The 14163-nt window shown below is 37.1% G+C and overlaps 3 protein-coding genes across 4 annotated transcripts; 1 reads left to right on the top strand and 2 right to left on the bottom strand.

The window, feature by feature from the left end:
• The first annotated feature begins 378 nt into the window (after window positions 1–378).
• Window positions 379–2359, top strand: LOC113328053 (endoglucanase 11-like). 2 transcript variants are annotated; one of them, XM_026575153.1, is made up of 5 exons: window positions 379–650; window positions 748–960; window positions 1047–1247; window positions 1343–1574; window positions 1688–1723. In XM_026575153.1, exons 1-5 carry the CDS (start codon window positions 420–422, stop codon window positions 1708–1710), a joined length of 900 nt encoding a protein of 299 aa, XP_026430938.1. In that variant the 5' UTR covers window positions 379–419; the 3' UTR covers window positions 1711–1723. The 2 variants fall into 2 exon arrangements, with proteins under 2 accessions (XP_026430938.1, XP_026430934.1); XM_026575149.1 differs by having other exon boundaries at window positions 1343–2359.
• A 5217-nt stretch (window positions 2360–7576) lies between these two features.
• On the bottom strand, window positions 7577–8585 carry LOC113290910 (DUF724 domain-containing protein 5-like). Its single transcript, XM_026540516.1, has 2 exons — window positions 8404–8585; window positions 7577–8282 (listed from the first exon to the last, which is right to left on the bottom strand). The coding sequence occupies exons 1-2, from the start codon at window positions 8583–8585 to the stop codon at window positions 7577–7579; spliced, it is 888 nt and encodes a 295-aa protein (XP_026396301.1).
• A 4241-nt stretch (window positions 8586–12826) lies between these two features.
• LOC113328043 (40S ribosomal protein S27-2-like) lies at window positions 12827–13751 on the bottom strand. Its single transcript, XM_026575140.1, has 4 exons — window positions 13625–13751; window positions 13421–13522; window positions 13295–13323; window positions 12827–13195 (listed from the first exon to the last, which is right to left on the bottom strand). Exons 1-4 carry the CDS (start codon window positions 13625–13627, stop codon window positions 13069–13071), a joined length of 261 nt encoding a protein of 86 aa, XP_026430925.1. The 5' UTR covers window positions 13628–13751; the 3' UTR covers window positions 12827–13068.
• Window positions 13752–14163: the final 412 nt, after the last annotated feature.

Below are 14163 nucleotides of genomic sequence, written 5' to 3'. Positions count from 1 at the left end.
GTACGTAATATGTAAAACCCGTTTCGCACAACATGGCCAAAAGAAGAAACATGATTCAATGGCCTAATATATATAATGGGCAGGTGACATTGAATATCCTGTCAGATTCAGATCCTCTCTTCATTAAAAACTCCATAGTTAGTAGCATATCATGAATAATTAATTAGAATGAAAAAATTAATACAGATATTTAATTCCCTGATGTGTAGGGATATTTGTTTAAGCATGTAATAACATTGATTAAGACCTTTTTTTCGTCTCCTTAATTAGAGAACTAACCTTTCCAACTAGAACTGCAAACAGAGAATCCTATATATATATATATATAAGAAACATTGAGAGATTACACAGAGTAAGAAAAGGATACAGAAGAAATAACCATATTTTCCCTTCCCTTGTTGAACTGTTAAAAGTTGTTAATGGTAGAGAAAACCCAATGCAGCAGCTGTCTAATAACTAGTTCAACAAAACCATGGGTTTCTTTGGTTTTACTTCTTTCATTCTCTTTTCTATCCAATGCATTTGATTACAAGGATGCTTTGAAGAAGAGTGTTCTTTATTTCGAGGCACAACGATCCGGTCGATTGCCGTATAATCAACGGGTACGCTGGAGAGGTAATTCTGGACTTACTGATGGATTGGAACAAGGGGTAAGTAATTTCATTGCCATTATAAATGTGAAACATACTTAACATTTAACTTGTGGATTTTATTAAGTTGATCACTGTTTTTGATGATTAATTATAGGTTGATTTAGTCGGAGGTTATTATGATGCTGGTGATAATGTAAAGTTTGGTTTACCAATGGCTTTCACTGTAACGATGCTTTCATGGAGCGTAATCGAGTATGGCGAACAAATCGCTAACTCTGGTGAATATGAGCACGTACTCGAAGCGATTAAGTGGGGAACAGATTATTTCATCAAAGCTCATACTTCCCCAAATGTGTTTTGGGCTGAGGTAATTTAATATGTAGAAATCATATTTTTAACTATGAATAATTAGTTATTACAAGATAAAATTCTAAATTGATGTTTATATATAAGGTTGGAGATGGTGATACCGATCATTACTGTTGGCAACGACCGGAAGACATGACAACATCTAGACAAGCTTATAAAATCGATGAAAATAACCCGGGATCGGATCTTGCTGGAGAGACTGCAGCGGCATTGGCAGCAGCTTCTATCGTGTTTAGGAAGTCTAACCCACATTACTCTCACTTACTCTTACATCATGCTCAACAAGTAAGTATGGTTTTTCTTTACTATTATTAAACTCTGATAGTTCTTCATTTCTTGTAAATAATTTTTGTTCATTATTTTTCTTATCTTTTTCTCAGTTGTTTGAGTTCGGAGATAAGTATAGAGGAGCATATGATAGAAGTTTAGAGGTGGTGAAAAGATATTATCCATCAGTGAGTAGTTATAAAGATGAATTGTTATGGGGAGCTTTGTGGTTGTACAAAGCCACCGATAATTCGAATTATTTCAAGTACATTATCAATAATTCTCATGAATTTGGTGGCACTGGATGGGCTATTACTGAATTCAGCTGGGATGTTAAGTATGCTGGTATTCAAATTCTTGCTTCCAAGATAAACTTCAAACCTTTAATTTTCTCACTAAATTTTCGATCTCTTAGTGTCTTTTCTTTTACAATAAAATTAACAACTTTTTGTTTACAGTTGTTAATGGATGGGAATCATGAAGATTATACTCAGAAAATTCTTGAGCAATATCGTTCCAAAGCCGAGCATTATCTATGCTCGTGTCTTGGCAGAAACAATAATAGCAACGTGGAGCTAACACCGGGGGGGCTTTTATTTATCCGAAAATGGAACAATATGCAATATGTATCTACTTCGGCTTTCCTTCTAACGGTATACTCTGATTATCTTAAAAGAGCAAATCAAAAGCTTAACTGCAACGGAGAAATGGTAAAACACCAAGAATTATTGACACTAGCAAAATCTCAAGTCGATTACATTTTGGGTGCTAATCCAATGGGTATAAGTTACTTGGTGGGTTTTGGATACAAATACCCTAAAAGGGTGCACCATAGAGGTGCATCCATTGTTGCATACAAGAGAAGCAAAGGGTTCATTGGTTGTACACAAGGGTATGACCAGTGGTACAGTAGAAATAAACCGAACCCGAACGAAGTAACTGGCGCTCTAGTTGGTGGACCAGATATCCACGACAATTTCAACGATCATCGTGGAAATTACGCACAAACTGAAGCATGTACGTATAATACTGCCCCGTTGGTTGGAATTTTCGCAAAACTACACCAGCTAGAGGAGGGCAAAAATACATCTCAATTTTCATCTTTTGCTTCTTCTTAAGAATTCCTTGACATCTTATTCACATGCATTTCTTCTGTGTTCTCTGTGTCGTGATTTTAGGCGTGACAATGTATATAAGGAACCAAGAATTCTCTGAATGTAATTGTGTGAACTTCAAATTATGAATAATTCTATCCTCCAAAGACTTCTTCTTTGTTATTGAGTTATCATTAAAACAGCAGGTTTCTCTTCTCTTCAAATGGCGCTGCAATACAACATTGCGCTCGCCGCTCAGCTTGTTAAGAAACTTCAGTAGACTGTACAGAATTGATCCCCTTGATCCCTTTGATTAAAACACTTGTACAAGAGTGAAATAACTTCAACTCCATATAGTGAGTTCGGAATAATGAAATGATCGCCAAAATCAAAAGAGAAATCCTCTTCAACTGCAATGTTGGATCAAATTCGTGGAACGAGCGGATACCAAAGAGTGAAGGGTGATTTTTATTGAAAGCCCAACAATAAAAATGTGTGAAAGCCCAACAGCTACCCTTACAAAGGTTCATGTGTTAGACGTCCAAAGTGCCCTTCACGTGGGTCCAAGAGCATAGCTCAGTGGTATCCCATCAACTCCAGTAAGGAGGAAGTCAGGGGTTCGATCCCCACCGTGGTAGAGGTTTGTATTTAATTAGTTTGTATAGAGGGGTTTGGCGGGGTTGGGTCTAGCAGTGGGGCTAGTCTAACTGGATGGATTTGGGTAGGGGCCTGGGTCCGGCTTTAGCCTATCAAAAAAAAGAAAAGTGCCCTTCACGTGAGGGGGCGTAAGAAAGATAACAGTCATACAATGCTAATATCCCTTAATAAACACTAAATATAATCTTAAAGGTCCGCTCCACATATAACCAATTGGTTATGATTTGGATGCCGACAGATTTTAATTTGGTAATGGCAGGTTCGATCCTGACCTGTGATCTAGCTACTTCATTTTTTTTCTAACCGGCGGCGATAGCCTTCAATGCTATTGTCCGCAAGATCTTTCTTCTCCTATAATATTAGATTTTAATTTTAGGTTTTTCTTTCTATGCTTATTTTATCAAAACTTAAATTATATCCTCGTTGTTCTAAGTGATTAGATTTTCTTAATATGGCGGTGACACATTTCTCTAATTTGGTCTTTTTCGGAAGATTTTTATTTACTTATGATGATTTTGATATGTTTTGTCGGTGATTTTAATGATTATATATGTGGATCCAACTCTTGACATGGGGTCTTATAGTCAGCTATATTTTCTCTAAGGTTGTGTGGTTCTTTTTCAAATATATTAATTGCCAGGTTCTTAATGTTCGTAATCTGTTTTTGTTTGGATTTCGGAGAAGAAAAAATTATATTTTACAATGCCCGAACAAATAAATGGCATTGTGCACCAGGTATGATTGAGAGACGATATATGTATGGCTCATGTGTCCTAAAAGAGAAAAGATCTTCCAGCACATGAACCAAGTAAACATAAAATAAAGTGAAGTATCAACTAAAAGAAAGTGAAAATATCCAAACAAAACATGCCACAAACTGAAGTATCTAAAACTCGTTTACTTATGTGCATGAACCAAGTGAACATATTCAAAAAAAAACATGTGAAAGCTATTAAACTCCTTCTTGCAGACATCACAACACTTGTAAATCTTGAAAACTCCAAATTAACGGGAAAAGAAACGGGGAGGACAAGATCGATAACGAGCAAGACATCTGGATAGCAACTGTTAGAGCTATCCAGATTGTCAAATTTAGTTGAACTATTAGAGCTATCCAGATAGCAACTGTTAGAGCAACTGTTAGAGCTATCCAGATAGCAACTGTTAGAGATATCAAGATCGATAACCTTGACAACTGTTAGATCTATCCAGATAGCAACTGTTAGAGCATTGCTCGGTCGAACTCACAAGTGTTTCTATCTCAAGGTTGTCAAATTTAGTTGTCAAAACAATATGTTGATTTCTAGTCTACATTTAGTCAGTCTCGGATTAGGATGAAAGTGTGTAGTTGAGATTCGGATATCACTGCGTTCTAACGTTAAAAGGCGGAGATCAACATGAGCTTTGGAGAACTTCAACATCAAAAGGTAAGTGAAGACTGAACCACCTATATCTCAAGTTTTCACGTTTCCATCTTTGAGACATTGTCACATGACTAAATTAGACAGTACATGCATAACAGAAATTTCAAGTCAAGTTTATCTTACATATCTTCTCGAAATATGACTTAAGCTTACGAACATTTGTTCATACTTGTTGAATTTGGTGAAAAACAATTAATTGCTTATGACCTCATTGTGACTCAATATTTAATAATTTGAAAATAGCTTGGAACAGTGATATGTGTCATTGATGTTATTCGGGAATATTTCAAATTGATTATTAGAGAGATATAGAACTTTTGTAAATCTGGATACAGGACAGTATGCATACCAGTTCACATACCGGAGAACTGTTATAGGTCTGGATCCGCAGTACATGTACCCAGTACACGTATCGACATAGCTATAGTTCGGCAGCAACTTTTTGGTATGCATACCCGGTATCCATACCATAAAAATTATGTGAACCAAGAAACATACGCATACCTAGTATTGAATGCTTTGTTACTAAGCTATCTTAGCTTTGATTGAAAGCAACCCTGATTTGAAAGACTATATAAGGGAGAACTCTAGCAATGGGAAAACCTAATCCCCACACTTCTGTGTGTTCCTAGTTGCATACTAGAGTCGATTCTCCTTTAACCTAGGTTTTTCCAAAACCATTATAGGTTAGCGACTTGAAGACTTCATTGGGATTCGTGAAGCCAGATCCAACTATTTTATCTGTAGTTGCGTATTCTGATCTTACTTGTTCTATCATATTGAGTTTTATCTTCTCTAAGATTTACTTGAGATTTATGTCCGATAGGTAAGATGTAAAAAGTAATCACAAAAGTTTTTCGTCTCAGACTCTTGTGATTCCGCAATAACTTTTCTTGTTAATCGGTTGGGTTATTGTGAGGTGGCTAATATTTTGTAAGCTGATCTTCGGGAGTATAAGACCGGGTTATTAGTTAGTTCCTGTTCACCATGATTTTATCAAAAGACAGAAGAAAAACAGAATAAAGAATAGACATATTTGTGGGAGACAGATTTGTTTATAAGTCTTTTACTTTCGGTCGTAGAAACTCTTAGTTGTGGGTGAGCTCAGCTAAGGGAATCAAGTGCGCAAAATTCGGCATGATTCTAGAGGCGTAAGGAACATGACTGTACCTTAACCGGTGTGAGACTTGGTTAGGGCTCAACTACATTCCAGTCCGAAGTTAACTTGTACTAGGCTAGAGTTTGTAGCGGCTTAATACAGTGTGGTGTTCAAACTGGACTAAGTCCCGAGGTTTTTTTGCATCTGTAGTATCCTCGTTAACAAAATTTCTGGTGTCTGTGTTATTTCTTTTCCGCATTATATTTTTGTATAATTGAAATATCACAGGTTGTGTGTGGTTCAAACAGTTGGTAAATCCGACCTTGTTTGTTGGATAGAACTTGATTGACACTTGGTCATTGGTCTTTGGTACCATCCAAGTTATTTCTCATATCAATCAGGCTCGCGGATTTCTGTCTGTTTGATTTCATGATTGTATTGAGAAACAAATATAAACTCTTTGATATAATTATCGATTGAGTCTCGCTTTTAAGTTGGTGCTCTCGGAATTAAGTTGGAGTTTACCCCATACAGATTTCTGAGCGAATCATTGGGTGTGATTGGTATACCCCCCGCTTTTTCACATACATATAGTTTACAGATCATTATGTAAGAGGGAGTTAATCAATATCCATAGGTTTCACCTATTATGCAAAATATGTAAGTATTGATTAAGCGGGAGAAACATATTACCGTAGTATTACTTCGAATTTGTGATACAGTTGAACTTTGGAGAAGATAATAATGCTATGTTTCTGTATAACGACAATTGAAAATCTCTTTTCAAAGTTGTTATCGCTACGGATCTTTAACAACAACGATGCTGAGTTGAACACGTTCAGAATCATTGCAACTTGAAGTAACGAAGAATTCAAGGGTTTGAAGAACCAAGGAAATCAAGCATGGTGGATTCTGGAGTTTTGAAGCTATATTTTTTAATCCATATGTATTGATAATTTTGTCACTAAAATTGACAAAGGGGGAGATTGTTAGAGCATTGCTCGGTCAAACTCACAAGTGTTGCTAACTCAAGATTGTTGTCAAATTTAGTTGTCAAACTTATATCTTGATTTCTAGTCTACATTTAGTCAGTCTTGGATTGTGATTGAAGTGTGTAGTTGAGATTCGGATATCACTACGTTCTACCGTTTGAAGGTGAAGATCAACAGGATCATTGGAGAACTTCAACATCATAAGGTAAGTGAAATTGAACCACCTATATCTCAAGTTTTCACCTTTCTATCTTTGAGACATTTTCGCATGGCTAAATTTGACAGTACATGCATAACATAAATTTAGAGTCAAATTTATTTTACATATCTTCTCGAAATATGACTTAAGCTTAAGAACATTTGTTCATACTTGATGAATTTGGTGAAAAGCAATTTAGTGCTTATGCCCTTATCATGACTCAAGATTTAATTATATTAAAATAACCTGGAACAGTGATACATGTCATTGATGTTATTCGGGAATGTTTCGAACTGATTATTAAAGAGATATAAAGCTACTATAAATTTGGATACAGAATAGCATGCATACCATTTCATATACTGGGAGAACTGTTATAGGTCCAGAGCTGCAGTACATGTACCAGTACACGTGTCGGCGTAGCTATAGTTTGGCATCAACTTTTTGGTATGCATACGCGATATCCGTTCCATAAAAAGTTTGTGAACTCGTGAACCAGGAAAGGTATGCATGCCTAGTATGTAAACCGATAAAGATCTGTTGGTTTCAAAACCAAATAAGGTACGCATACCATAAAAGATCTATGAGTTCTTGAATTCGTTTTTGTCTTAAGGATATACATACCCAGTGTACATACTATGACAAAAATGTTCACGAACAGATACAGTACACGTACCCGATACAACTAAATATGATATTTTTTGGCTAAATTTTTTTTATATTATTCTAAATAATTTCCAGTTACTTGAAAATTTAAGATAAATAGAGCAATACAGACGTACTGGAAGTCTGAAACCTACGCAACATTTCATGCATCATTATCAAAAAAACTCAAATAAAAAATTTCAAAATGCTACCTTCTTGCACTTTAGTTAAACTCCATCATTTCCATAATTCCATTCCAATGGAGTTATGTTTACGCCATTTCTCATACCAACTTCCTTGTTTATCCTGCTTAGACTTTAGAGCAGCAATTTCCGATTTCAGAGTATTACGATGAGCTTTGGACGATTCATTTTCTTTCTCTAATTCAGAAATTCGAAACTGAATCCTTCGCAGTTGCACCATTTCATCACTGCTTGGAGCGTTCAATTGTTTCTCTATAGCTTGATCTTCTTTAGCAAGTGTCACCAACAAATTAAATCTGTCCTTCACCTTTTTAACGTCATAGCCCATATCTTCAAGATTACATATTTCTGCCTTGATTTCTTCCTCGTGTGTCAGAAACTCAGGAGTATCACCTAATTCCTGTATTTTTTGAGTTAGTTTTACGAAAATCACATCAAATCCTGATTTCATTTCTTGTTGAACACTAGGACAGTATTTTGAAAGTGGCTGATAATGCGGATTTTGCGGTAAAACACTAAATATTTGCCTGCGCAGCGTTTTAAAATCATGGGACCGAGAAGCAATTAAATCATCATCCGAAGCATCATCATCAGTTGCGCAATTATCATCAATATCACTGTCATCTGAAAGTAGCAACTTACGTTTCCCACCGGAGCTGCTGCTGCTGCTTGATTTATCATGAACGTATATAGGCATAGCATTACGCAGAGCTCTAACAGCAAATCTTACACTTGGGAACCTACGTTTTCAAATCCCCCATGAGCTTTTTATAACGAGATTTAATATCTGTTTCTGTGGATGAAGATGGGATTTGGAGAACATATGGCCAGATTTCTTTATGGTATGATGATGGTTTATACTCTTTCGAATAGTAAAGAATCTTGCAAACAGTTATCATTTGTTTGCCATAAGTGATTGAGGGAAAAAGTTTGATGGCTTCTTCTATTTTCATTTTTGCAGATTTAAATTCTTCCTTTCTTACCATGCATTTAGCTTCTTCAATCATTATATTGGCTTCCCTCTTTTTAGAACCAGAATCCATCTGTCTCTATTTTTTGATTCTTTACTCTCTGAACTTTTGCGTGCAGTTTGCTCTAAACTTCTAAGATCATATCTCTTTAATCCCTAATCTCTAGAATTCACCAGAACAACTCCGAAGAATAATTATGACGGTGTGACACTCTTGACTCGTGCATACTCTGAGTGCTGGATTCGAGTCGCTGATAAATCTTTTTGTTAATGGATGCACGTTCTTATTCCCGCTTTAGTTAAAACCTTTACCTTGGAACTTGAGTTAGCAGAGGCCTAAATTACAGAAATATCCTATTTGGGTCCTCATCAATAGGGGACGAATTTGTCTTTATTTATATGTATAGCCTGTAGGGGCATGTCTAAATTTGTTTGACCAGTGATGACCGAAGTAATCTTTGCTCGTAGATTTGGTGAAGCTGTGCATGCATTACAAATGCGCACTAATCTAGCTAAAGGAGACAGCTAGGAGGACAACTATGTAGTTGCAGACACGTGTTTAGTTCAGCGTCAGAAGAGAGTGGAAAAATGTGGGGGAGCAACCAGAATTGCAAATTTATATGCATTGCAAACTTTGAGCTTAAAACCCTAGCAGTAGAGAAAGAGCTCTTTACACCATTACCACCACCAAAGCTAAGGATACTCTTATGAAATGTCTAGGACCGTCGCAGAATCAGTTTGTACAGCGAAAACAACATCAGCAGCAGCATCAACAGATCATCCGAGTCGAGATCCACACCAGCATTGGTCTGAGACTACTAGGGCGGAAATAAATCGGTTGTTCCATGTCATACCTCAGAATCCCCATTACAATCCATTTTTGAAGTACAAACAGGGCGCTCGTGATGGAATTAAAATGGGTCTTGACTTAAGTTTTTATTCTCTTGCTAGAAAGATAACTATTGGTGTCAATGATGACAAATGTTTGAGAAACAGAATGGTCTCAGGAAAGGAGTCCAAAAAGGTGGTTGTTCAACTGACTCGGCTCACCAGGCTGAGTTGGAACTGTGACACATCGACTCGTGATCCTTCCACTGTCGAGAGAGGGAGGTGTTCGTTGCTCTGTGAAACCAGCCTGACGCGGTGCCCTCCGCTATAGTGATCACAGAACCCAAGCCTACGCCCGGACAATGCGACCAACTCGCAATTTGGAGCGGGCGAGTCAACATAGCGTGCGCACCAGGTGAAACCCGACCAGTGTTCAACCATCTTAATGTCCCCACTTGGGTTACAAGCTCGCGCGACCGAGCTCGACGTTCATTTCTCAAATCTTGAAGTCTAAATATCAAGCATAGTTTTCATTTTTGAGGGATGTGGGACTAAATCCTTCTCGTTTGGGCATGCTTTTGACAGCAAAGGAAAACATCACGCACTATAATGGGCTACATATATCAGAATTGAGAAAGCCCAAAAGAGTAAGCAAATGAAAAAAAGAAGAAACATTACATGACCCTTGCGTACTCGCATAAAAAAAAAAAAAAAAACATCCTTCTTCGAATTCTCCTCTGCAACAGAGCTTGGAGTGAACACCTGGAACTCACTGGATGGCACATTACTGATTCATGGAATAAACAGACATCTTGCATCAGCAGCATTGAACGGATATATTCACCGTATATATATGATCTTTACCCCAAAAAGCCTCCAAAGAATTGCCAAAAACTTATGTCTCGATTTAGAATTCAACACAATTTTACAAGACGAATTACCTTTTTTTTTGAAGGACAAGAAGCATTATCGGTGTTACTTGAAAGTTGGGTTGGAACTTCACTGCCTTCCAGCGAGATTCATCTGAAAACGAATTGAATGCTGATTTTTATGCTTCATGAATGGCATAGCAACCAGTCGGTATTAGTATTGAGGATACCACCATATTGAAGACTTAACTGACTAAAGAGAACGTATATTACACCACACCTATTTACAGAGATTATGAAGCTCTACTCTTGGGTTCAGAACCCTTAAACACAACAGATTTTTCTCGACACACAGTCGGTCCTTCCATATATATAACAGCTTTAGCTCGCAAGACCCAATGTTTTCGTAACACGGCATGTTACCTCTTTGATTAGCCTACCCACGAAACGGTAGGAACCCAACATATAGCCTGGGTTTCGTGGAGTTGTAGGAGTCAATGGCAAGGGCCATTCCAAGGCCGTGGCACCTGAGAGGGGTGACACCTCATTTAAGAGTATGTGACACGTATCCAAAATTATCGCCATGTGTACAAAGATAATTCACGGCGCTAAGAGTCTAACAAGATTATCAGATTTTTAATTAGCATAGAGAAGAATTGGGTATCAAAGACGAGACCATGCTTTTTATTGATGCAAAGTGCAGACTATACAAATAAGCTTTCCGCTGAACTCATTCTTCGCTGGATATCCTCCGATTCATCTTCATTACCATTTGAAGAAGTTTGCTTGTTTGGTGAATTCTTCCCAGCCTTGCGTTTCTTCTGTTCTGCTGCTGGTACTTCCTTCTCTTTTGGGGAACGATATACAGTAAAATCTTTGAGATCCATCCCTTTGAATATTTTTCTTTTGGGGACTAGGTATGCTCTCCCATAATTATCGAACATCAACACCGTGTTTTGGAAATTCAAAACCATTTTTTATCTCTGGAACACGACTAGAGAGAACGGATTTCACTTCAGAATGGAGAAGGAAAAAATACGTCGTGGATCAACATATTTTCACCCATGGTAAAAAAACAACTACATGGCCGGAGAAAATAGGTGCAAAAGAATGTTACCATCGGCTCTACCCATTTCACACAAAGAAATGACGATATTTTCTTCTTTTGTTAAGGATATCAAGGATTTTAGATTTACAAATTGGGAGCTACATGGATTTGGAGTCGGATACTGAGCAAATTTGGGTCATGCAAACGGAAGGCAAATATGTTAATCAAAGAGCCAATGGACGAAAAAAACCAGCCACTAGAAACTTAAGCAAGTCAATATAATACTAATTGCTGCAAAGCTAAATGCAAACCAAATGTAATACTAACAGCTGCGAAACCAAATGCAAACCCTGCAGTGTACGCCTTTTGGTTAGTCAGACACTCAGATTTAACCAAAAGGCACACTGCAGTTACCAATAATAGTACTGGTCTTTTTCTGCCAAACACAACAATACCAAGAAGAGCAGTTACTCATAATAATACTGAAAATTTTCTAGTGCTTCAGAATATCCCGACAAGAAGATATGAACAGTCTAAAGAAAACTTTTACCGAGATTATTACTAATATAGTCCTAATCGTAGCATCCTCCAACAGACTGGAGGTCCCAATTCTATATTGGGTTAACGGTAATGTAATACATTCATGCTTCAACATGTGAATAACGAAAGCAAGGTTACAGCACCCGCAGTTCCCTTGGAAACTGCAATCATCCTCATAAAGACCAGCTCTTGAGTTCACTGTTTTGCAGTGAACAAACAGAGTCTTCCTGCATACTGCTAGAAACGCCTACTAAGAACATTTGGCACATAATTAACAGGCAAGAAAAGGCTCGGAGTAAGCATGCATAGAACTGGAAGAGTTAAAGTTCAACATCACAACTGACAATACGTGTTGCAAAAAACTTCCCATGTTCTTCGTGCAACAACAGATTAGCGAGTGAAAACTCATTAGAACTATCAGTTAGGTCATTGTGCCATAAGATACTCTGGTTATTTTTGGATGACACAAGGTGACATTGCCTAAAAGACTGCTTATACAGTGTAGCTGTAGTTGCAGTGCGTTTCTTGATTACTCTAATAAGGAAATGTTACAACTCCTAAGCTAAATATAGAACAGAAAGAAGCACCCAATGTAATTTAGTTTGTTCTCTAACTGGATAATACCTAGGTTCAGATTTTAGATGCCATTGCATATCAACAGTCAAGAACCTGAACACAATCCACATCTTTGTTTTAGATTTCAATTCACTAATATACAACACTATCGTTGTGACACGTAATGTGAATGGTGTACTTACACTATCAGTTAACTAGATACACATTCAAACATAGATTCCCCTATCAAGAGTACTAGTGTAATAATTCTAGAATAACATCATGTGTATTCTATGTCTAAATACAGAACATGGCAGCAAATGCGAACATAGAATTCAACTAGATATACATCCAACCATGTTTGACAAACTATCACATCAACAGCCACAATGCCCATTCTATTGAGATTCATCATACTTCAAACAAAATGATGCACTACACTATCATTTAAACAAGGCAAAGTAGACAGGACAGTGAAAAAGATACTAGAGAACCCAGTTTTATATATAAACTACTGCAAAAGATGATTACATGTGCTATCATATATGTCAAAAGACGGATGTTGTTCTGGAAACAACATTTAGTGAAACCCAAATCCCTAAATTCATCTCAAAATCCTTTTGTCTTCCATTCAACTAAAACTAAACAAAAGTAAAACTTCTTTTCACAAAAGTCATTCTACCAACACAGCGTTTGGAGAAAATTCAGCAACATAATCAATCTCCCTTCTTCCTGAATGAGCATCCCTCTATAAGCCTAGCTTTACCTCCAGTTGGTTGGCACAAGACAGTTTGACAATTTCCACATACAACCACTGTTTGTGAGTGACTGAATACAGTAGTTCTGCCATCAAAAAACCAACAAACATACAAAGATTCAGAATTCATTTTCTAAATCAGCAACATAAGAAACTGAATATGAAGGTTAAAAGCAGGAACTTACATGTTGAAGCATCCTTGGCACTTAACATCCTGTAAGATTCAAAACAAACACACACTTGTATAAGATTCAAATCTTGTATGAAAAAGAGTTGATGAAGTTAGAGATGAATGATGAGATTATTAGTACCATGAAGAAGGAGTTTGGGGATTGAACTAAACGTTTGAGCTTGTGTCTCCTCTTCTCCAACTCAGCTGGTGGATTCAGTAGATCGATATCATTTGAAAGAACCTACAAAGATAATCAACCATCAGCGTCATCATCAACCGTCGAGAATCAAAATCGAAAGAGATTAACAAACAAAAAATCAAATGGAACCGTCAAGGATCTAACCATGATGAAGAAACCCTAGAAATTCAAGAGGAGAGATTTTTTTCTTCGGAGCCGCAGATAGAAATCGAGAGATGAGATTTTAGGGTTTTATTTCTGGGAGCTGAGACTTAAAAGGCGGTTGTCATTGCAAGTGTGCTGGGCCCGAAATGAAATCTAAAGCCCAATTCTGAAGCGACAAAATGGTGGCACTATAGCAGTCCGGTGTAGTGACTTATAACTTATAAGAGCAATTCCTATGATAAATGGTCGGATGAAAGTTTTTGTTGAGCCACGTGGATGGCCAAACTGGTTTTTCCACGATGATAAAGCATTGGGCGGTTAATTATTAAACGCTAGAACTTAAGATACACGTTGGCGTTTGAAGAAAAATCGTCGGCGTTGGAACAACAAGCGCTGGCGCTCAAAGCATAAACGCGGCGCTCGAACGTAGAGTGCTGGCGTTTGTAGCAAAAATGCCAACGGATAATTTTTTTTAAAATTCAAAATTCACTTTTTACCTCTATAAATTATCATCATTTAATGTCTATCATATACTTATA

The sequence above is a fragment of the Papaver somniferum genome, chromosome 1, assembly GCF_003573695.1.
Source record: "Papaver somniferum cultivar HN1 chromosome 1, ASM357369v1, whole genome shotgun sequence".
NCBI classification, from domain to species: domain Eukaryota; kingdom Viridiplantae; phylum Streptophyta; class Magnoliopsida; order Ranunculales; family Papaveraceae; genus Papaver; species Papaver somniferum.
This window is presented reverse-complemented; position numbering and strand designations above follow the sequence as displayed.